The following is a 24,261-nucleotide window of genomic DNA, read 5'->3' as shown; positions in this document are numbered from 1 at the left end:
ATGACATGAGTTGAGATTGCTAGTGCAGTTGAAAAATAGAGTGAGTAACGTTCACGGTAAAAACATATGTAAATAACAGGCCTTCCCTTCAAAAAATCGGCGAAACATCTTCGTCACATTGTACATTTATAATAAATAATTATTTATAATAAAAAATCATCAAGAAAATAACAGTTAAGTAAGATATATATCGCAAATGTAATGCTTCAGATTGCTCATGCACATACAGTTAACCCTTGAACTGACTGAGGGGTTGGGGTGTGTGGTGGTGTGGGGTGGATGCCACCTCCGCCACACAATGAGGTTTCCTCGAAATTTTTGAAAAACATATTTACTCTACAATGCTGAAAAATTCAGCAGCTGTCCATTCATCCCTTGCAGAAATTTTGATATGTCAACTACGTCTGGCCAAAGATAGTCATTTTCAACATTTTCCAGTTTTTTGAAACAAAATTTAACGATTTCTTTATTTATACATTCCATATAAGCATTCTAAGAAAATGGTTTAGTCCACGATGGCGGATCCAAGATGGCAGCTGTAATGACGCAACGTGGCGTCATATGACGTCACAGCCAACAAAAACATCCAGCAGCTGTTCATTCATCCCTTGCAAAGTTTTGAAAGTCAGCCAGGTCTGGCCAAAAATCGTCATTTTTTAGAATTTTTTTTCCAGATTTGTAAAACAAGATTGTACGATTTGTTTATTTTACATTAAAAAAAAAACATTTTAAGGAAATGGCGAAATCCAAGATGGCGGGTCCAATATAGCGGCTTTAATGCCGTCACATCCAGCAATAATTATGTCATCATGTAGAGTAAGTTCCAGTTTTCTACACAGTGCAAAATAATTTCGCTCTGCCTTAACAGAATGGAAACCCTGGCTAGAGGTTCCATCCCCCTCCCCTTGTACGACAGTGGGGCTATGGATTTGTTTGTACGTGCAAGGGTTAAAAAGCAAAATGAATTTGTGGACTAAAGAAATGTACAACCGGACACCTAAAGGTTTGTGTATTCTAGTAAAGTGTAAAGTGCAAATAGCTTACCAATTCAGGCTTACAAAACGGAGTCTTCTGACCGTATATAGGATTGTAAAGTAACGTTTGGATGAAGTGCTGAGAAGAGAAAGGAAAAGCAGATGTTAGTTGATTAGAAATATCTTTTAAGGAGAAGGCACGGACGGAGGCTTTCTGTCACGCAATGTGTCTCCAATTCAGCAGTGCCTCGGAATTATGGCACGCTAGAAAGAGCGTAAGTGTAATACAGGGAATAAGAGCGGCTTTCACTTGAGTGTTCAAAATAATTTGCTTTTACTTTGGTTTTACGTTACTACGCTCATCGATTCGCTAAAATATATCGCGCCACTTTCTCAGCCAATTAGAAGAACGTTTTCGCGCGCTTAGTGACGACTGCATGTAATTACTTCGAGTTCTGATTAGTTTTCTGAATGGCAAGTGTTCCTTGTCATTGGCAAGATTTATTTCTTACGGTTTGGTTTTAAGACACTCAACTGAAACCTGCTCTAATACAAATAAACAGTAGAAAAATACAGTCAAAACTCTCCTTTCGACCACTCTCGTAATCAATTAGCTCCAGTAACTATCACCATTGTAACCATTTTAAACCCAGTTTAAAATATCACTCAAAATCTGCAACTAAAAGCTTTCCAAACAACCATTATTGTAAGCAACCTTTGTAACACTCAATCTTGCGTTCCAGCGTGTTTTGCTTGTTTACCAGAGATTACTCACATTAACCGACCATTTTTATTTACCGTAGTAGTCGCTTAGTTGAATAACTATAAACAATTCTTGAATTCGAAACTTTAACATAGTGTATGGATCAAGAAATAAAGGAATAAATGATTGAAAAGGAGTTATCCTAAATGAGCTGTTGTATAAAAAAAAATCAGTAGTTCCCGAGCTAGGCCCTCAGCCCATTAAAGGAAAAGTTAAATAAATAAAATGTTTCTTTTTTTCTTCACGTCAACGAAAAGGTAATTCCAAGATATGTTAGTAGCCAAAAGGTCAGCTTCCAAAGAATATTCAAACCCTATGAAATCCTTGTTTGAAGTAGTCCAAAAATCGAGAACCGGCCGCCGCCATCTTGGAGTAAATAACAGCCTGGCGATGTATGTGTGACGTCAAAGAGCTCAACCTGAAGTTCGGCAGGAATTTTTAACATTGTTTAAATACTGGACACTCCCTTTTAATTTTGTATTGGAATTTTTTTTCGATATGCCTGATTGTACAGCATCATTTTGCACAAACCTAACTCAAAGTTGAGCTCATGGACTTCACGCATACATTGCCAGGTTGCTAAGTTACTCCTAGATGGCGGAGGTTGGTTCTCAATTTTTGGACTTCCTCGTACAACGATTTCATAGATTCCGAATACTCTTCGGAAGCTGAAACTTTCGTCGGCGCGAAGAAAAAAAGTGCCATTTCGAAATGAACTCCACTTTTGAGTTTTAAAAGAGTTTCTTGTTCTAACAGATCGTACCTTACAGTACTGCAGTGCTGAATCGGCATTTTGTAGAGTGAGTGGCGTTAGGATCCTTGTTACGATGTGAAAGAGATCTTTGAACATATCGTGAAAAGCTTTGGGATTGGTGAAATTTCCTGCCCTGGCTGAGGTAGCCATATCTTGTGATACATTCATAAAATTGGTTTTGTTTACCCCTGCAATCTTAAATAAAAGGAGATTGTCAAATATGCGCGTTTTAAAAATAAGGGATCGCTACATAAATATAGTTGATTATAGCCTGGGACGCAATTTAATGTAGGACCTGAGAAGCTCTTTGGGTATTTAATTGTGATTGCGTCGTATGAAAATTTACATTGAAAATGGGATTTGTCGTAAATTCAAGGCGTTGGCAGTCAAGGCTGCAATTTCACTTCCAAATATAGTTTGGAATCATATTTTGGTTACATTTTTAGCTGGCGCATATGTATGGTGTTTCAATTGTGAGGGGTGGGGGTGGGGATCAAAAACTTACTTTTTTCTTAAAGTACTCTACCAACGTTTTCTTTTCGCAATCACAGGTATTCTTGTGGAGCCAGACGGTGCGGTATCGTTCAGCAGTGCATTTACTACCAAACACTCCTACGGAAAGAAAAATCAAGCATATATATTTGAAGAAAATAAATACATTAACCATTTTATGATGACTAGACACATTAAAATTACATTCGTAGATCTGCTGCTTATTATAATTACATACTACTTATTAACCGAGAGTGAGGTCATTACATGGGAATCTCAGACCGAGGCCTTGATGTATTTACCGAGCGATAGCGAGGTCAATATATCAAGGCCGAGGTCTGAGATTGCCCTGTAATGACCGAACGGACGAGGTTAATAAGGTATTTATTATATGGCCTTTTAGCGCTATTCTAAACTGAAATATCTAAAAACACCGAGGTGAAACTCGCTCTCGCTCTCTGTGGCTCTCTTCGTCGCTCATACTAAAGAAGTATCGGTATGCTAATATTTTTCTTTCAGTTGTTGAAAAGATAGTTACATTTTGTCGGTATTTATTGTCGTTCTCACAATTGCGCTAGTAGCTTTTACTCACAACTCAAACGAGCGGTCCGAACGGACAGTGTAGTGTTTGAGAGAGTTGTCACGTGACTGTCACCAGTCGAGCTTGTACGTATGTCTGGAATTGTCAGACGAGACACGTCTGTCATGTTATTTGAGAAATGATCTGTCTAAAGAAGAATTTCACCCAACACGTTAACAGCGGTTTTTCATATCTTGCAGTAAATAAGGGAGGTAGTTAATGGCATCACTTATCAAACTATTGATTTTGTTAAAAAAAACGTAAGCACATCACCTCATGAAGGTAGCTTACTTACTGAAAATAATTCGAGTCATCCTGCCACGTTCTTTAATAACGTGATCTGTCTAAGAGAATTTCCCCCAACACATTGAAAACGGTTTATCAGATCTTGCAGTGACTTAAGGAGGTAGCTAGTTAAATAGCATCACTTAGCAAATATAAATTTTGTTAAAAAAAAAAACTTAAGCACATCACCTCAGTGACTAAAGAAGGTAGCTTTTGTATGGAAAATAATTAGAGTCAGCCTTGTGACATTCTCAATAATTATGTCCGTATGAACTTGCTACCAGGCTGACGTCTCAGCAAGCTCAAATTTTAATCACTCACTGCTAGCTAGCTCTCTCCTCCGCAGAGGCTTCTTTAGTGGGGGAAGGGGAAAACACAGTGTCCCCCGCGCGCTTTCGTTTCGTTTCTCTCCAGGCTCCGCGCGCTTACTTTTCACCTCTCCCCATTTCCCAGCCCGTACGAAACACGAAAGAGGCCTCTGCGGAGGAGAGAGGCTAGCTAGTGTGACGTTTATCCTTTACAAGTTTTAAATGTCCTCTCATTTTACTTCCGGTATCTCCGGAATCCATTCTGCTTGCGCGATTACTCACGTGAATCTGTTGCCATCTCACAGAGTTGGGAACTGGCTATAAGTTTTTTTATCAGTTTATTTTGGTGCAGTACATTTATCTGATGTTGCGATGACCTTTTTCCCTATTAATTGCCCAGAGCTCAAATATTAATCTCTTACTGCTAGCTTGCGTGACGTGTATCCTTTATAAGTTTTAAATGTCCTCTCATTTTACTGCCGGTATCTCCGGAATCCACTTAGAAGTCTTACATCAAGTATTTTGTTTGCGTTATTACTCGCGTAAATCTGTTACCATCTTACGGAGTTGTACACTGGCTGTAAGTCTTTTATCATTTATTTTGGTGAAGTACATTTAACTTATGTTGCGAGTACCTTTTTTCTCTCAATTAATTGCCCAGAGCGCGTTCGAGCCTTGTCGCGAATTTTTTAACCCATTGCTCTAGAACATTCGTGGACAATAACAAGCCAGTTCCAGTCTAATTTGCATATGTATGTCTACGTGCTTGTTCCACTTGACCGCGCAATTAACTGTTTACGTCTGGCCTAGCGGAATTCGCTTCCCCACTAAACTAACTCCATTAGTGTAGTGTATAAACACTACACTAAAAACCATATAAAAACCGCCGAGCCGAGAAAATTTTTCATAATGCCCGGTCATTACAAGAAAATAATGCCCGCTCAGCAGCCAATCAGAGCGCGCGTACTATTGTAGCCATATAATAAAACTCGTTAAAAGGCTTTATTGATTGTCTGGTACCTGTCCATTTAGAGTCAATTAGAGAACACTGTTTTATAATTTCCTCGTCCACTCGCGTTCTTGTCCAAAGAAAACCTAGTGACTTTTCAGGAGCACAGTTATCTGCCAATAGAAATAAAAAAAAATCATACGAGTGAGACGGAGTGATCTAAGAGTTACATATCAGCTTTTTATTGTCTTGCCATAGGTATTTTGACTCTAGTGTGATGCTTAGCTCCAACAAAATCGACCGATACCCCCTTCACCAAAAGCCTAGCAAATTTACACAAGTATGCCTTATCCTTCATACTATGCTGCTATAACCTTTCTATTTCAATCTGTATTTGAAAGACGGAAGTTCCATCTTAATCAATGGAAAACGCATTCGGGGATAACTATATCTTTACTTTTTCATTTTGAAGGAGTTGATATAACTTACAGTGATCACAATTCCTTTCATCCGATTGATCGTCGCAGTCCGGACGAACATTGCATACGTCGCCAAGCGATATGATCTCATCTCCACTTTCACACAAGAAAAGATCATCATTTGATATTAATGACAACTCCCTTATTCCTAAAAAACCAAGATAAGTAAAAATAATAAAAATAAATTAACTGAAAACCATGGGTAACACACACTCTTTCTGATGGATAAATTAAGAAAGCCGTGGTCTAAACTGGTCCGTTAATTCAACCGTCAGGCCAGATCTCGCCAGGCCAAATCCGATCTAGGTATTATTTTGAAAACGCCAGTCTCAATTGTATTTTTTCAACACAAGCCGCTGAATCGAAGAAACTTGATGTGTTTAGGTCAAAATAATCAACAGCAATAAAATAACTAACATTTTGCACCGGGTTAAACAATAACGAAACAATCGTTGCTCAAAACGAGAACTATACTTGTGATACAAAATGAGGTTTATCAATATTGTCTTGATTTAAGAAAGAATGAGCGCGTATTTATTTATTTCCTGATGTAGTCACTTCATGGTATCGATCGCAACGTGAGGCCATTAATATTTTTAGTCTTTAATGGGCGACTAGATGGACTGTGTGCATGTAATGTTATACATTTTAATTTGGATAGCTCCTTTTAACCTACGTGTGCGTGAACTAGTGAGAATCTATCGTGAGAACAAGGAATAAAGTTTTTATTTCCTAACTTCATTTTTTTAGTAACAGCATTGAGATGTTCAGCGTCAAAAAGCTTACAACGATAATACAGACAACATTAGCAATGGAAGAAACACAACGTGTACTTCAATATTCATTGGAAGACGTTTTACCGAATTCACCAACCTTGTATCGCACCAGTACACGTCACTTGACCGTTCTCAACATAGCAGCCAGGTCTGACTTTTTGATTGGAGCTGCTGCAGTAAAAATCGACGCCATTTTCTTTCCAGTGATCGCCGTCGTAATACAGCTTACTGTTCCATCTACAAGCTTGTTAAAACAAAAAGTTGTCCTTTAATATTCGATATCTGGGCGTTCTTAGGGGAAAGCACCAAAATCGGAAATTATTCTTAAAATCATAAACTGTTGGGAAGAAAGTATTTAAGTAGACCATGAAACACAAGCGGAAGCGTCTCATTGTATCCCCATGCACCGAGAACAGAGTTGAAAATAGGACACACAGATAGTATTTTAAGGAAACGTGATGTTAAATGTTTTTCTATATAACAGTGCCTTGTGATTCACTTTATCGGATAGAGTAAGGACAAATATGGAATTAGCCGACAGAAGTTTGTAAAATATTCCAAATTAGGAAAGTTAAAGAGAAAACATCAATTTTCGCGTCCTTTAAACTACATGTATATTTAAAGCAGACATTATAAACTTCCAAAGGACTCGCTGCTATATAAAAATTAGAACAAACTACCGTTTCATTTGCTGATGTTTTTTTTAGTTGAAACACTGCAAACAATCTGTTCTGCAGATATCTGTTGCAGAATTTTCATCCTGCTTTTATTAAACCAGTGTCTGGAGATTAATGATGCTAAGAACCAATCTCATCTAATGTTACCAAATTGCCTTGAGCCGATCATCTCTGAGATAGTTTTGACGTTGCATAAAATTTCTACCTTTTTTCTAAAGGCCTAATCAGGCTCACCAACCAGAGTTGAAATAAATTTGGAATTCGGTCAGTGTGTGGTTTGTAACATGCCCTTTAAGCCTTTTTGCCTTCAAGTACCAAAACTTACCATGGCACACTCCATTGTTTCTTTTCATAAAGTTTGCCACGTTACATTCCCCTTGAATGCAATGTTGGGTGAGCGTGATGTCACTAACAAATTGAATCTTGTCGGTAAAAACCAAAAATGAAGCCATTGTAAGTTTTCTTGAGCAGTGAATCTTGCCTTGGCTACAGCTACACTGCATACATTTACCAACAGACCACTTGGCTCCATCAAAGTACTGGATCGAGTCCTCATCCTGACACGTGACCTCTGGCAAGGTAAGAAACATAATTATTGCTACATAGTTAAAGAATTGAGATAAACTTCTGGAAATTTTTAAAATTCTGTGAAACGATCTCGATATTTTGTCGATTAAAAAATAAGAAATGGGTCCCACTTGGTCGAGTGGTAATATGTTGTTCAGTACCACTTGAAAAAACGGGGGGGGGGGAGGTTAAAAATGACGGGAAGATCATAGTTCCAGTCTCTGTTTAACGTTGGGCGATGGCGTCTGATGTGGATCGTTTCTTTGATTTCCCTTTTGATTTCCACGGACTCTTTTCATGTTTCAGTTTTACAAAACACTTACCTGATGAACAATTCTTGATGTAAAAATCTTTCAAGCAATGGTTAGAGTTTCTGCAATGCGAGAATTCTGATGCTAACTGACGGCCATAAAGACAGACTGTAAGATTTCCTCGCAGTTGATTTGCAATCTGTGTCAAGCCTGGGAAATGAATAATACAAACAATTGCAGCGGTAGTAATTACAGGTACGATTTTAAACTTTTTTGGGAAAATTTATTTTGCTAGGTGAAAAACGTCATGTATATAGGACATATTAACTAGACGCTTGCATGTTTTGTGCAAATCTCTTTCAACGCAAAGAAGCACAGATGGCTCGCAATATTGAAAAAACCGGCTTAACTGTACAGCTGCTTATTTTAGGCTTACGTAGCTGTGATACGTTCTGCAGTTTTTATGACCCACTGAATAGTATGTAGGTTATACCCTTGCATAAGCAACAACAACCCGCCGATTGCCTTTCATACAAATGGGCAGAGAGGGGCAATTGACATGTTCAATGTCCTACTATAACTCGCTTTCAGTTCACTCTAATGCTAGATTTCCACTGACACGTAATTTGTTACGTGCGTTTAATTTTTTACGTGCGTGAAAAATTTAGACGAAATGTATGAACGACTTCCGTTAACATGTACGCAAGCCGTTATTACATTGTCTCTAAATTTTTTACGCACGTAAACGCACGTAACAAATACGCGTCAGTTGAAATCCACCTCAAATACAACACTAACTTTAAGATTGCCGTGCCTCCCCCTGATTTTTTTTAGACAGACATCGAAATTCGAAATCAATGCACTAATTGTAGGAAATCTTTAGTAAATACGTGGAACCAATACCTGGACATTCCGAGGCGCAGCAGATCGCTCCATTGTAAACATAACATACAGGTCTTATCATTGGAGGACATATGTTCTGTTGCTCATAGGCTCCAGGGAAGTAAAAATCACATCCTGCAAATTCCCATATTTGGTCTTTGAGGTAAATTCCATTATCTTTGATAAATTCGACGCCTAGGTTAAAGAAATTAACGCAATTATTAAATGTACAATTTTCTTTTATTCCTATTAACATTTCATGTGCCCATTTTATAGTGAAAATATTAACTAGTTAGACGAAATATTTCATGGCCTCTTCTTGATTTTGATTTAAGGTGGCTCAACTGGATATTTAATATTTAATGCACATGAATTTTTTTGCAGAAGTCGTGCACGTGGATATGAAACTTGAAAACAATACCCGTAAATAATGAGGACACTCGCTTGTAAACACGAAATCTGCGAGAAAAAATCAGTACATTGGAGGCCCAATTTTACTGCTTTAAATGTTTTCAATGAGCTTGAAACTTGCAAGCTATGTCAATTGATGACAAACCTCAAGGTTGCCAAATTTTTAAAAAAATTCATCGAGCTGTTTTAAATTAATTATCACTTTTGTAGGCATGGAACAAATTATAAACAAAAATGGCAACAAGAGCAACGGAACGCACGCTTATCAAATTCTTTTTTCTCGCAATCGACCAAAGCAATCCCCACCACTGTTTCACACACGATTTTAAATGGAATCAAACTACTATAAGATGAAATTGCAATGTCACAGGTGCGTCGTTTTCTTTAGATATTACCCCATTTTCTCGTTAGTTTGTTTTTGACTGTATTTATAGGCCCGAAAACTTCATCCGAAAATATTTCGAGAACGCTCTCATAGAATTTGTTCAAACTTTGCCAACATCGAGGCAGCCATGTGTGGTACAAGCTCCTTTGAGCGATTTTCGACAAAATCTCTTGATGCCGAGTAATACGAGCGAAAGTAAAAAACGCAATGACGTCATTTCGCCGCTATGGCAACTCTGATGTCAATATAACACTGATCAGAAAAAAAAAATCATCTTTATCTAATACAACTGTGGTGATCGTTTTTCGATAGCATTATTATTGGCGACGTAGTTAATTCTCAAACTTGAGGGTGTTACCCCTTGAAAATCCAGTTGAGCCACCTTAAATGTGATCTACTGTAAGGTGGTTCATAACACAATGCCTGATGCCGGGGATAAAAACATTTTGTAAGAACTTGTGAAGCAATTATAAATGAAAAGAAAAACAAATCCCTATGTCGTCAAACCTCGTTGTCATGATAACTTCATAAGGACGTCAAATATTTCCTATTATAAATATAATAACTTTAAAGCTTCTCGAAGAGAATTTTTAATTGTTCGACAAAACAGACAGCTTTTTTTCTGTTAAATTAAGACCACGAGACTGAACAGCTTCCTGATATTTTAAATTCTTAAACTGATTGTTTTTTTTAAGATTATAGACGAAAACATTCCAAAATAATCTTGTTATAATTTACTTTAAGTTTTTTGTGGCAAAGTATGGCCCATGACAACTAAGTTTGAAGTTTTGTCAATACATTTTCTTAGGAAAAATTGCAAGTTATTAATATAATTGATTACAGAATCGACTTTAACTCCGTAGGAAATTAATATACAGAGTCATCTAATGTAGGGCGGCTTGTTACCTTCACAATGATCTTTCTTTTCTCTTAAGAACTTTGCAACGTTGCATTGCGGTTGTTCACAATTCTCGTTATGAACATAGATGCCTTTGAAATAGCCTGGGAAGTTAATACCCAATGACCTACGGCATGTCAACAGGCCATTTTTGCAGTGACAATTCATACACTGGGAAACTTGCCAACCTTTATTATCTGTTATAAGAAATGAGTTTCCTTCTTCGTCCCTGCAAAGGACTAAAATAAACAGAATTAAGATAAAAATATATAAAAAACATATACTAATAAATCAATCAATCAATCAACCTTATGTTAATCAATTAGTCAGTTAGTCGGTCCGTCAGTCAGTCGGTTCGACAGTACTGTCAGTCAGTCAGTCAGTACGTCCGTCCGTTCTAGTCAGTCAGTCAGTCAGTCAGTCAGGCAGACAGACAGGCAGGCAGGCAGGCAGGCAGGCAGGCAATCAATCAATCAATCAATCAATCAATCGATTTATCTGTCGATCAAACGATAAAGCCCTCTGACTGCTGAAGAGTTGTTATAAGTCGTTGTATTCACCACGGAAGCATCCTAGCGTGAAATCTCTCTGTATAATTGGACAAATCCTCGATGGGGGTGGGGAAAACAGATAAAGGGGTGCTATTAATGCGGCGAGACCATAATTTAATTTTCAAACCTGCTCGACTACAATATATTCATACTTGTTATAAAAATTCGTATCATATGGACTATTTCGTATAGGTTTTCTTTCTTTCTCGTGCAATTTTTTCAAAGGCTAACGAAATTACACTCGCCCTACGTACGGGCTTGTGCGATTTAGGCGCCTTTAAATTTTGTATATTAACCAATAAAAACATTCTGTTTGTCTCCTTTTTGCACTGAATTGCACTAAATTCACTCATTTCTGCATCGAATTTACTAAAACTATATTTCTCTAAGCCCATCAGATTCGAGAAATTCTTTTGATGTAATTATTAGATAGAAAAAAAAGTACTAGAAGCGCTTTAAAACATCGAAAGCATACCACTGTCACAGCCTCGTTCGTCAGATCCATCCGGGCAGTCCCTGATTCCGTTACACTGGTGAATATCCCGGATATACAATCCGTCACTTGCATACTCTAGCAGCTTTCCAGTTTTGGTGAGTTCCCGATAGACTGCAGTAAAACAAAAACACCCTTCATTCCTGCATTTCATTTTTGCTTTCCATGTGAGGATGAACTGAATAATCACGATGACTTTTTTTACTGGCTTATTGGCGTAAATAATTTTTTTTAAAACATTAGGCTGAATAAATCTTTTTCGCGTCTTTTAAAACAATCATACAAATAGACAATTAAATCTGGATAGCAATTATTTGCAAATGTATTACTACAGGAACAAAGAGTTGGTAGAAATTTAACTGGCCGGACCAATATGTATTGCAGTGCTTTCTTTACTTTTTGTCACTTTACCAAAATATCATCTTCTAAAATTTTCTTTGATTTAACCTTAGCTAAGGGCAGCCTTCTTCAACTTCAAGTGATTTAAGGTCATTGCCCCGAAATAGAACTGAACATAGATTTTCAACCAAACTTTGCCTACTGGTTGATTACCTTAAGGAATCCTAAGGGGACTTAAATTTTGAAATAAAAAAGTGGCGTCCCCATATTCGTTTAGGAGCAGGAAGACCTTGTATAAACCACATAATTCCTTACTAATTCCCTTGCGAGTACTGGCAAAGTACACATTTTCAGTGATAAATTATTTTTCAAACATAGGAATTGATCTGTTTTCGTTTTACAGAAAGAACTTGATCCCTTCACCTAAAATATGAGAAAAAAATTTATAGGTCACCATACACGTTTACAAGAAAGAGACGATTTATTTTTCCCGCGGACTAAGCCGCATAGAAATAAGCCGCCATTTTGTTTACGTGCGTGCGCTAATTAAGCGTAAAATTCTGCGCAGTAAGGATGAGCAACGCAATACAGGGCAATGACCATTAAGGCACGTGATCAGTTTGAGCCGTGACGAATGTAAAACTGGTAAAGAAAGGTTTGCTTACCTTTGCAAGTGTTTAGGTTCCCTAGTGCGTTCGATGGAATATCACACTTTTCACAGGTAGGAAACAACTCGACACTATACAATCCGTGGGTGATGTTGACATTATATCCGGAACAGTTAATACCGGAATTGTTACACGAACAATATACACAGGAACTGTTCATCCACGTCTCCCCATACTGACGCAAGCTCCCGCTGATATCCATACATACGGGCTCTTTTAGTATTTGGCAAATTACGAAATTTCCGTCAGTGCAAGTACAGAGATTTGTCGGGTTTGCGAGCCACCGATCCCCGGGCTGTCTTTGGTTTTGCTGGTGATCAAGGCACACCATAATTATAGAGCATTGGATGGCAGATGGGCCAGCGCATTTGCACACGGAGAATTGATTTGGCTTCCACTCGTCACCCACGTTGTAAATTTTCCCATCTGACTCACAGTATTGTGAAAGAGCTGACATAAGAAACATAAACAAAAGAGGTCACTGTCAATCAGTAATGGCACTAATTCAGGTTACCGCAATTGTATTGGAATCAGATTAGAATGAAGACTTACCTATAGCCTTACCTATAGGGGGTAGAGGGATGAAAGTTGAGTTTTGGGCTAGAAGGAAAATGAAAGAAATGTAACGTTTAGAATACCAAAAAAATATAAAATAATATAATACTACAATGGCTCGGTTAACCGTCTAGAGGTTTGTGGGTTGAGTTTGCACCAAAGCAAGAAATATTTACCCTAGCAACCCCTGCTTTGTTTTATGTCCACTTTGTATAATCCCGGAACGGCATTGTATATTATCCCATCCTCTATACATCCAAGACTAAAGCTTAAGAATGGACGTTTGAAATAAGTTACCTTTCGTGTAGATAACCAGGACGAAAGTGACGAATAGAAATGTCTGAATTTCCTCTTTACCCATAGCCGTTTCTTATTCCTGCGGTTCAGCAAAAGTCTGTTCAAAAGAAGAAGGAAACAATCAGTCATAAGTTTAGGCTAAGAGTTAAGGTACAAGACCAGGATCAATAGAATAAGTGTGTCGACAAATCGCACTTTCTTTTTTTTCCACATAACATTTTGAAAGGTTATTTGACTACAGGAAAATAAGAGCCCGGGCGATTAAATGTTGCTGAATGAATTATAACGAGTGAATACATAATAATTACCTTCAGTGCTTGGATAGTTGGTCGTCAATCCGATCCTACGGTAATTGGATTTTACGATGATAAGATGGTAATATTCTTATGCTTTGTTTTGTTTTTCTTTTCGATTACAGCATGTCGTAATGTTCATGTATTAACTGATTGTTAAACAATTTTTTCCATTCTAAGCACGTATTAGGCGTTAGTTTTTTGTTTGGCCTTTTTATCAACGTTTTGAAATAACACTAAAATTTTAGTGCGTAATCCTCGAGGTTTTATCCTCTCCTAGGACCTTTTATTGCCCATAAATAAATGAGCAGACTACAGATTCGCCAGTGGTCTTTCACTGCGTTTAATGCGAAATTCTGCTAGCTTGTTTGACTTAATAGAGTGCGGAATTGCACGTACTTTCCATGTATGCATTTTAATTGTATGGATGACATATAAATTTCTCTTCGATTGCTCTTCTTGAAAATCGTCAAAGTATAAGCGAAAGGCCAAGCACCAGCCTGTACTATCCGCTTAGCCTTTAAATAACAATTACATCTTTAGAGATCGACACACGTAGTTGTCAATACATTTGAGTTGAGCTGAAAATTTGCGATAGTAACAGTAATACAATCAAAGAGCTCTTCGAGCCACGACTGAATTTTTTTGCCAAGTTTAAAAGTTTAGTGTTCATTCCTTGAAAATTTATGAGCAGCAGGTGATTCAAACATTCCTTTGATGCACATGATAACAGATAAACGGCGGAATGTCAATTACATTGATATAAGATATTTTCGTCTCACGTGACTAAGTGCGCATAAGTAGCGCAGTCGGGTAGGCATCTGACTGCGGATCGAGAGGTCGCGAGTGATGTCGCGATGAGCAGCAGGTGATTCAAACATTCCTTTGATGCACATGATAACAGATAAACGGCGGAATGTCAATAGACCTTTTTAGCTAGCTGGTCACGTGGTTTGAAATGGGTAAACAAAACATTCAAAATGGCGGATTCGGTTGTTGTGTTCGAGTCGCACTGGCCAAAATAATTAAAAAACGTCCCTAAAGTATCTTCAATTACTATTGCAAAGCAACCTAACAGGCTGTGGAGAAAAGGAGACTGCGGAAAAAAGGCTATAAATGCTTTACAGAAAATTACATACACAATGTTTTTGTGAAAGAAAACAATCATGGATCGTGTTTCGTAAAGGTCTGCTGTTTCCGGAGCCAAAAGAAAAGCCGAGATTTCCTCTCAATAAATTTTAAATTGAAAAGTGACAAGAGAAGAGGAACTGTTACAGAAGCAAAATGTTCTTAATTTTGTTAAGCTGGGTAAGTTCTTACAACCACGCGCGCTAACTGCCTTGTATTTCATGCCTGGAATAATAAACTGGCTACAGAAAAACCTGTTTGTGTTATGTGGTCTATTCATCTGTATTGCTAACTTTTACAATCATTTGGTGGTGAATTTTTTTTTAATTTGTATACTCTCTTGTCGTAGGAGTGGAGGGCACTTCAATCATGTTTTGGGTCTTTTGTATTTGCTGAACCACTGGTGTTTTTTTAAGGATCAAGTACATTCCAGTAAATAAAAACCTGCACTAGTGTTCCTCACGAATGGCATAATATAAACAAAGAGGGGATAGCATTAACCCAGAGCCAGCCATGAAATCTGTATTAAGAAAAGCTTCATTTGACATGGCTCACACACTTAAATTACATCCTGTCACTTGCAAACTTTATGATGCCTGAGGAAAGGACCCTACTGCCTAAATTAACATGACATGACAACAACAATAACAACCATTTTATTTTGCCAAAATAAACAGAAATAATTATAGCATAAAATAAATTAACTAAAATAGGCAAAAACCTACACAGAATAGAAATACACTAATCAAGCTGAGTAGTTACAAGGTTGTACATGACAGTCAGGCAGATTCCCCCCCCCCCCCCCAAAAAAAAAAAACAAACAAACAAACAATAGTTTTGTTCCTCAAAAGACGGAACAATGAGGCAAATTTTTACTTGTAAATATTCTTAAAGTAGAAATGTTACACACACATGGTTCCTGAACAGCTGTTACACTCATCAGTTAAATTGGGATGAATGAGGTTTGAAAGTAAGCAACAAACTGTCCAGACTTTATTGATGGTACCCAATGAAATTATTGGTCGTACTAGTCGGGTATTAAAAATAAAGGGAAGGGAGGGACGTTCAGTTGAATTTCAACTTTCTTTACTCTTCTTCAATATCAAAGCCTTAATCTGCCACGATACTCTCACAAGCATTAAGCTTGGATACTTCTTTATTTCCTGAAAGTACCTCAAGAAATCCACTCCTTGTGAGAATTTGTTTATCAGATATTTAAACTCAGGGTTTGTACGGGTCCTGGAAGACAACTGGTCCTGGAATGTTTTGAAAATCTGTTTAACTCAAGTAACAACTGAATTCTTAGAACTTGCATCATAAGAAATGTATGGATTGAGTATGGAAGACAGTAAGAAGAAATAATACAGTGGAACCCCGATATAACGATATGCCAAGGGGGCAGTAAAATTATATCGTTATATCGAGGAATCGTTATATCGGGGTTCCGTCCCATACATTTTACTATTGTCGGGACATAACATAATTATTCATCGTTATATCGGGAATATCGTTATATCGAAGATCGTTATATCGGGGTTCCACTGTATTGAGATCTTGGGAGTGAAAGGTTAATGTGAATTTTAGAGTCCTGGACAGATCAATCTGAGTCCTGGAAAAGTCCTAGAAAATTGTTTGTGAAAAAGGTTATGAACCCTGTAAATCTGTGTTCAGCTGTAAACAAACATAATACCTCCCTTTAAATCAACTCCCACAAGAGATTTCAAAGTATTCAGTGATGGATTTGTAATTTGAGTAACTTTGTGATTGAAGTATACAAGTCAATGGGCACTGGATTTTTATTTTAGTGCAATCTAATGTTATAATATTATAATACCGGTACAAAGAAAACACTTTTAGAAAATCTGTGCTCGCAGATTTTCTTGAGTAGCTCTCGAAAAGCAGTTAGATCGAATTAGCCTTCACACTCTGAAGCCGTTTCAGTTAGCTTTACGTCAAGGACAGCATTTAACTCTTCTATCTGTTTTTTCTTCTCTGAAAGCAACCGCTCAGGAGCTATTTTCGTTCAGCTGCAAACTGATGGGCAAGCGAATTGGTTTCAGTCCTCTTGAACTTGTGTCAAAGCACACAAAATTCTCTTGTTGGAATTAATGCTCCAAACAAACTTTGGTATAAGCTAATACCTTGAAATCGTTCTTAGGATCTCTTCTAATTCTTGAAATCCATACATTAAAGCGACAATGTAACAAGCTCGAGTCTAGTAAATGAATGTTTCAAGTTCATCAATAATATTGCCGTAAATTGTAGGCAAAGCGTAGTTGGGATCGCATTTTAGCGATTAAATTTCTCTTACCTTGACGAGTTTTTTATCGCTGGGAAAACTATGGAAAGATATCTCTTCGTTAGTAGAGATAGTAAAGCAGTTATACACACGGGAGTATAAATACTCCACATCGAAATCCACGCACAATACTTCACTTCGGGGAAACGCGTGTTTGTTTACCCATTTCAGACCACGTGATCAATGTATGACCTATCAAGCTAAAAAGGTCTATTACATTGATATACGATATTTTCGTCTCACGTGACAAAGTGCGCATAAGTAGCGCAGTCGGGTAGGCATCTCACTGCGGATCGAGAGGTCGCGAGTTCGAATCCCAGAGGAGAGAGTTTTTTTTTTTCCTTTTTTTTTTTCTTTTTTTTAACCCGTAGCACTAAAATGGTTTGTTTATTATATCGCTCCGTAGGTATGCATTGCAGAATAATTTGCATGTAGGCTGTTAAGTAATAACGCTGTAAAAAAAATATAATAGACTGATTCAGGTACAAATGTAATATTGCGCTGTTTCATCTGAAAAGCTTTTCCTTTTCTTGGGAACAAGCAGCTACGCACTCGATTTTAGCCAACGCTCTGGTTTCTAGATAGATCCATCGCTTATGAAGCTTATGTGAAACCCGATTTAGTTTTCGAATGCTACTACATTCGACTACATGTACTACGCTAGCTCGAAAGATAGACACGAAAGTCATCGATCGATTAATGCAGATTACTGGCTCTCAATGTTCACTTTTTTGGCGGTCGATTACTTAATTCTTCACGTAATTGTCAGCCATATTTTGTTTCTTTGCTTCTGGTTTTTCTTGTAAACCCCTTTAAATTTAAAAGACCGCCTTTATACGGCCGCTTTTATACGGCCGCCTTGCTACACTCTTTCTACAAGTATATCTGCTGGTCAGCGGAGTTGCAATGAGAAGTTTACAGATGATGGACCAACCGAAAACCGACCAACCAAGGCTACCCACAATACTCCTGAATAAATTCAGTCGTAAATCAAAGAACTCTTCGAGCCACGACTGAATTTTTTTGCCAAGTTTAAAAGTTTAGTTTTCATTCCTTGAAAATCAAACATTCCTTTGATGCACATGATAACAGATAAACGGCGGAATGTCAATTACATTGATATAAGATATTTTCGTCTCACGTGACTAAGTGCGCATAAGTAGCGCAGTCGGGTAGGCATCTGACTGCGGATCGAGAGGTCGCGAGTTCGAATCCCAGAGGGGGGAGTTTTTTTCTTTTTTTAACCCATAGCACTAAAATGGTTTGTTTATTATATCGCTCCGTAGGTATGCATTGCAGAATAATTTACATGTAGGCTGTTAAGTAATTACGCTGTAAAAAAAATATATTAGACTGATTCAGGTACAAATGTAATATTGTGCTGTTTAATCTGAAAAGCTTTTCCTTTTCTTGGGAACAAGCAGCCACGCACTCGATTTTAGCCAACGCTCTGGTTTCTAGATAGATCCATCGCTTATGAAGTTTATGTGAAACCCGATTTAGTTTTCGAATGCTCCTACATTCGACTACATGTACTATGCTAGCTCGAAAGATAGACACGAAAGTCATCGCCGGATCGATTAATGCAGATTACTGGCTCTCAATGTTCACTTTTTTGGCGGTCGATTACTTAATTCTTCACGTAATTGTCAGCCATATTTTGTTTCTTTGCTTCTGGTTTTTCTTGTAAACCCCTTTCAATTTACAAGACCGCCTTTATACGGCCGCTTTTATACGGCCGCCTTGCTACACTCTTTCTGCAAGTATATCTGCTGGTCAGCGGAGTTGCAATGAGAAGTTTACAGATGATGGACCAACCGAAAACCGACCAACCAAGGCTACCCACAATACTCCTGAATAAATTCAGTCGTAAAAAGGATTCAAAATATGTCTCTAAAATGTGCACACAAGCTCCTGGCACAAAATTTTAGTTTTTACAATTCCAAATTCAAGCAAAAAAATTATCTCATTCCCTTTTGAATTCAACTGTAAAAACGACTATCCGTGCATGGATTGCTGTTTTTTTAATTATTTTGATTTAAAAGAACAAGAAATAGGCCAGAGGACACATAAGTAAATTAAAAAGGCATTACTCAAATTCTCACCTTTGCTTGCCAATTGGCGTGATCGTTTCGAACGATTACTGCTGGGGAAACAAAAATGTCAACAAGACCGTAATGATTTATTCGTGTTATAGAAAACAAAATATAATCAATACAAGTTTACATGACATTCGATCATTTAATGGCATATTACTATTTCTCAAATTACGATTTATGACGCTGTTAATTGCAAATGAATTCTTAGAGCCCTTAAAATCGTGCAATATTTGTTTTTTAGTTAATGGAACCTAAATTTGATAATTTGATAGGTCTATTCAACTCTTTGGCGGTTTGTCTTATAAGATCGTAGAGATGAAATATGAAGCCATAAATACAATCTAATCTTAGATTTGACATAAGCTAATATTAATGTGGACTGACCGAAACGTTTGTCCACCTACTCAGAGATTAACTCGTTTGACAAGCTAAACAGTTCCATGATGGACAGCAATATAGTACAATGAATAATACTCTACCCTTAGTTGTTAAATTCATTTGAAAAAAAAAGAAATAAAAACTTGGTCAATCGCTTTTGCTCGGAATGTTCAAAGAGTACGTAGTTATTACTTTTTTTGGCGCAGGTGTAATTTTATGGTTTTAACGAATACGAAACATGTGTGGATATATCGTCATATATCGTCATTTTTGTAATGAATTTTGTAATACCGATCTTTCTGTAAAAGATCAATTTATTAAAATCGAATCAAGCCTAGGAGAGTTTCGCCTTGAATTTGCCATTCGGTCCATTTGAAGGGAACAAATAATAAACAGCAAGAATACCATCTGGCGACATCCTATTGTTTCCCAATCACAATTAATATTTCCTGACCCTGTAAGTTATTGTTAACGCTTAGACCTGACATTCGTGCAATATCTGCTGAAGTTACTCATCAAGGAAAAACGCAAGGTCAACAGTTCATGAACACGAAATTAAACACAAAATAACTTTACAGTTTCCTTTTTTCGCGGGTTTCTTGAGGTTAAGGTTCTACTACAAACAAAAGCGGTCATGATAATTTTACGTGTTATAGGCCGTTCCCTTGCGTATTTGAAGTCCCATCATTTGCAGTTTTAAATAAAATATTGACTTCTTTTGCATAATATATTTGAAACACGTTTATTGACTTAAAAAAAGTAGAATAAAGATTTGCACTTTTTTCCTCTTTACATCAGTAAGAAATATATCTCACAAAAATGGTGAATGATGGTTAAAATACGCCGTTGTTTCTGGCTAAGTAGTAATATAGGAGAATTGTAAATAGTAGACATGATCACGACATCAGACATTGATAAGGCACCTGTGTTAACATTATATTTTCTTCATCTTCTTCGAGTATTTTTGAATTGTGGACGTATTGCAATCAATTTCCAATTCCCTTCCTTCAATTGCCCTTCCTTATGTCCAAGCTGAAATGGAACATCGTTTCCACGCACATTGTACTTATTGGAAAAAAAATCATTTCTTTACGAAACGTATAGAAATAATGCTTTGTATTTAGAATTCAAATGTTAAAAGCGACATTCACGCAAAGCAAAATGTCAAGGACCTTTAAGACGAACATGAGAACAATGAAAAATGCCAACGCGCGGCTGAGTAAATTTGCCATGGGCGAATTTTAAGGATCATTCTGTATTAGAAGTTCTTGTCCTTTTCAACGCATCGGTGACAAATAAATTTTGGACTGAACGAAACGAAGAAGATTAGCAACTAGCCATGCAAATGAATAACTGTGCGTTAATAAATGTGAAACAAAAACACGGATATTGTATATACAGTAGTAATCGTTCAAAATTAAAATGATCTTTACGGCAAAATTGTTACCTTAGTTTGAGTGCACGAAGACCTTCTTCAGCGGGTATTCGTTCAGGGGCAATTAACCGACCGTTGCGACGAGGCGCTATTTTGTGGGCTGCAGTATAACACCTTAAATTACCGTTGCTAATACGTGACAGAACCTACTTATCGGTGATCATGTTGCGAATGTAAATTAATTAACATGTTCACCCTTGCTATTACATGTATATACAAGATCATTGTCTCCATAGGTGATAGAAAGGCTAAGACTAAGAATATTAAATTTTGAGAACAACATTTTAAACTAAATTCAACTGCAAGAAACCCTCGACTATGTGATAAAAAAGACGGCTAACGATGAACACGCTGAAATTGGAAATAAAACAAAAAGTTAAAAAAAAATAAGCTAAAAAAATAAATGTGTCAGCCTTATTCATGAATGGAGAGTTAAATTGATGTGAAAGGCAAAATGTCGCTATTAAATGTTTAATATTTGTACATTACATAGCTTTAATAAAAGATCTTCAAAAATAAAAATACTTATCAAACAAATATGTGAAAAGTTGCACGTAGCCAAAAATTTTTAACCCACCGTTTGTTGGTTACTTGGAGCCCAGATAACAGTTTGCTAGCTTTGAACATTATTTTGGTGAATGTTTGAGACGGAGCCTGCAGCTATTTTTTGGCGAGGCTGTCGTCTTGTAGCCCTGTGGGACCTTGTGCTTCCATTCTCCGCAATAACTTATAATTAAAGATTATTTGCATGGAGAAAGCGGCTGTTTTGTACAGCCTTGGAGTGGTGTTTCACCCCTGGTCCAATTAGCGCTAACATCCCTTGCACACAGCTAAAGATTACCAAATACATTTTTATCGAATTTGTAACTCGCGGTGCTGGTTTGAATCCAGCCGATGTGCTTTCGAATCGGCGAGTTTTTGTTTCTGTCGAAACTAAAAGGAAAAAGATTACTAAAACAACAGCTTGTGGTAATAAATGTTGGTCCTTCTAAGCGAAACTGAACTGCCAATAATGGCAGAGACATTATTTTTTTGACTATAACTGCCCATTGTGATTTAGCTAGAATCAATAGCAAAACACGCGATATGTGGTTCATGTTTCAAACTGTCGCAGAATTTTCGATCTGCAATCGGTCTGAACTTTAAAGTTGAATATTTCTTCAGTATTGGGCTTCGACGTACGGCTTCAGTACCGTAAATATTCTTTGGATAAAACTAATTAATAATATATATTGAAAAAATAATGAATACCCGTGGATAATCGGGCAGTAATTGAACCGTAGATAAATTATTACTTTTTAATATACGATTACGTTTGTAATCAGTATGATCGACTTTCTCTAATTATAGCGACTTCAGCACGTTTCACTTAAGCGAATAATTTAAGTCTTCGTCAGAGGACAGCAAATTTGTACTACGGGCCAGTACATAAGCTCTTGTACGTACTTACTTAGCGCGCTTGTTGTGTCGTGACGTTATTTTTACAAAGAATTTCGCCTACATAATAAACATGCAAAAGGTTTGAATGAATCTAGCTAGAAAGCTAAACTTTCAACAACAATGTACAAAGTTTGTGCTTTAGAATTTAACAAAGAAGGCAAAGTCAAAACTTGAAGCTCATCGTTTGTTAACAGTAAAGCACAAGCAAAAAAATACCTTACGGCGTGGTAAATATTCCTCTGGGTACAGCTGAAGCACCGAACTCAATGACAAATGGTACACATTAAAACGTGACTAAAGAAGACAAAGAAGTAGGAAACTGACAAGGAACACGTACGGCAATTTAAATAAAGCATTCATCAAATAAGTAAATCAAGTCAAAGCGAGAACGATAATTTACCTTGGGTTGCCAGACATAAAATCAAGTGAAGCCTTGAGATACGAGCGAATCAAAACAAAACAAGCTTATCCGCCCGTCATCGCTCTTGTTGAAGTTTTTTGTATTGAACCTATACGCAAGACTGACTGCTGTTGTTTAATTTTGTTGCGTGAGCAAACGATATTGATCTTATATTTGTTTTTTATTATTTGCCTAATAAGCGTCGAAAAATAAGCGTTGAAAAAATAACATCAAAAACACAGTCAGCGACAAACCTTCAACAAACTATGTCTTCCCCTGACTACAATTACACTATTTTCAAAGCGTCGTTATAGTTTCAAAACCAAAACAGTGCCCACTCAAATGGAAGAAGACAGGTCATTCGTCCGGAACACTGTTTGTTTACGTAATCATTCTGCTATTATGTTCTACGAGGATCGATAAAGAGTAATTTGATCGATGATGTCATCACTGTCCTTGGGCTACCCGATCCATGACGTCAAGTTTTTGTCATTTTCCGCTTAAAAACTAATATTAATAATGAATACACCTTATCTGATGGTTTAACAAATACTACACTCGGATATTTTTTGCGAGCTGCGTAATGTTTTTCTAAGCCCTGTAGCGGCGAGGAAACAGCAATGAGCAAACTGACCGCTCGTATTATATGTTATTAAACCCTCGGACGTACAAGGGGGGGGGGGGGGGGTTGGATGCCAACCCCCATAAGGTTTTTTCCAAATTTTGAAAAGAGGATTTAATCAACAATGCTGAAACTTTCAGTAGCTGTTCATTCATCCTTTACGGAAATTTTGATATGTCAACCATGTGTCCATGATATTTGACGTTGCCATGGCAACGTCATAAATACAGGCAGGTATTGCCAAAAATCGTCATTTTTAACATTTTTCTTTATTTTTTCCAGTTTTTTGAAACAGAAGTGCAAGATTTGTTTATTTTTACATTCCATAAGCATTCTGGCTTGATTTTGCATCAATTTTCGTTATTTTGTGACTTTCTAAGAAAATGTTGAAATCCAAGATGGCGGATCCAAGATGGCAATTAAATTATGTCATCTTGTAGAGTAAGCTAAGGGCTTTCTTATCAGTGTAAAATAATCTCGCTACGCCTTAATATAACGAAAACTCCGGGGAGGGGTTCCATCCAACCCCCCTCCCCTTGTACGATGGTGGGGGTGTGAGTTTGCTTGCACGTCCGAGGCTGACTCGTCCCCAGTCGTCTGTTCTGTCTCTCCTGTGTCGAGGGAAACTGGGTCAATATATTAATAGGCGAGACTGAGAGACGACTGGGGACGAGTCAGCGTCCGACGGTTAAACCATCAAATAAGGGATTTATTATTCCACTGTTTTTCCCACTAATTTTGAGTCCGTATATATATCTGAAAAACCATCAAATAAGGTGCAGATGCGTATGAGATAATGAAAGACGTATCTATTTTAACTGCTATGGGCACGT

The 24,261-nt window shown here is 37.3% G+C and overlaps 1 protein-coding gene across 1 annotated transcript in view; it reads right to left on the bottom strand.

The window, feature by feature from the left end:
• LOC144642889 (uncharacterized) overlaps positions 1–22,959 on the bottom strand; it is a 32,053-nt gene extending 9,094 nt beyond the window's left edge. The window contains exons 1-17 of the mRNA XM_078501990.1: positions 22,807–22,959; positions 22,623–22,700; positions 19,160–19,200; positions 13,335–13,431; positions 13,035–13,082; positions 12,480–12,932; positions 11,458–11,589; positions 10,440–10,670; positions 8,759–8,932; positions 7,928–8,065; positions 7,363–7,608; positions 6,458–6,604; positions 5,595–5,732; positions 5,177–5,278; positions 2,997–3,103; positions 2,501–2,686; positions 1,045–1,113 (exon numbers count right to left, since the gene is read on the bottom strand). Coding sequence (XP_078358116.1) covers positions 1,045–1,113; positions 2,501–2,686; positions 2,997–3,103; positions 5,177–5,278; positions 5,595–5,732; positions 6,458–6,604; positions 7,363–7,608; positions 7,928–8,065; positions 8,759–8,932; positions 10,440–10,670; positions 11,458–11,589; positions 12,480–12,932; positions 13,035–13,082; positions 13,335–13,398 — 2,235 coding nt within the window. The 5' untranslated portion in view covers positions 13,399–13,431; positions 19,160–19,200; positions 22,623–22,700; positions 22,807–22,959. The remainder of the gene's footprint in view (positions 1–1,044; positions 1,114–2,500; positions 2,687–2,996; positions 3,104–5,176; positions 5,279–5,594; positions 5,733–6,457; positions 6,605–7,362; positions 7,609–7,927; positions 8,066–8,758; positions 8,933–10,439; positions 10,671–11,457; positions 11,590–12,479; positions 12,933–13,034; positions 13,083–13,334; positions 13,432–19,159; positions 19,201–22,622; positions 22,701–22,806) is intronic.
• Positions 22,960–24,261: the final 1,302 nt, after the last annotated feature.

The sequence above is a fragment of the Oculina patagonica genome, chromosome 2, assembly GCF_052425735.1.
Source record: "Oculina patagonica isolate OP01 chromosome 2, crgOcupat, whole genome shotgun sequence".
In the NCBI taxonomy this organism is placed as follows: Eukaryota; Metazoa; Cnidaria; class Anthozoa; order Scleractinia; family Oculinidae; genus Oculina; species Oculina patagonica.
The sequence above is the reverse complement of the archived record's forward strand: the minus strand, read 5'-3'. Positions and strand labels throughout refer to the sequence as shown.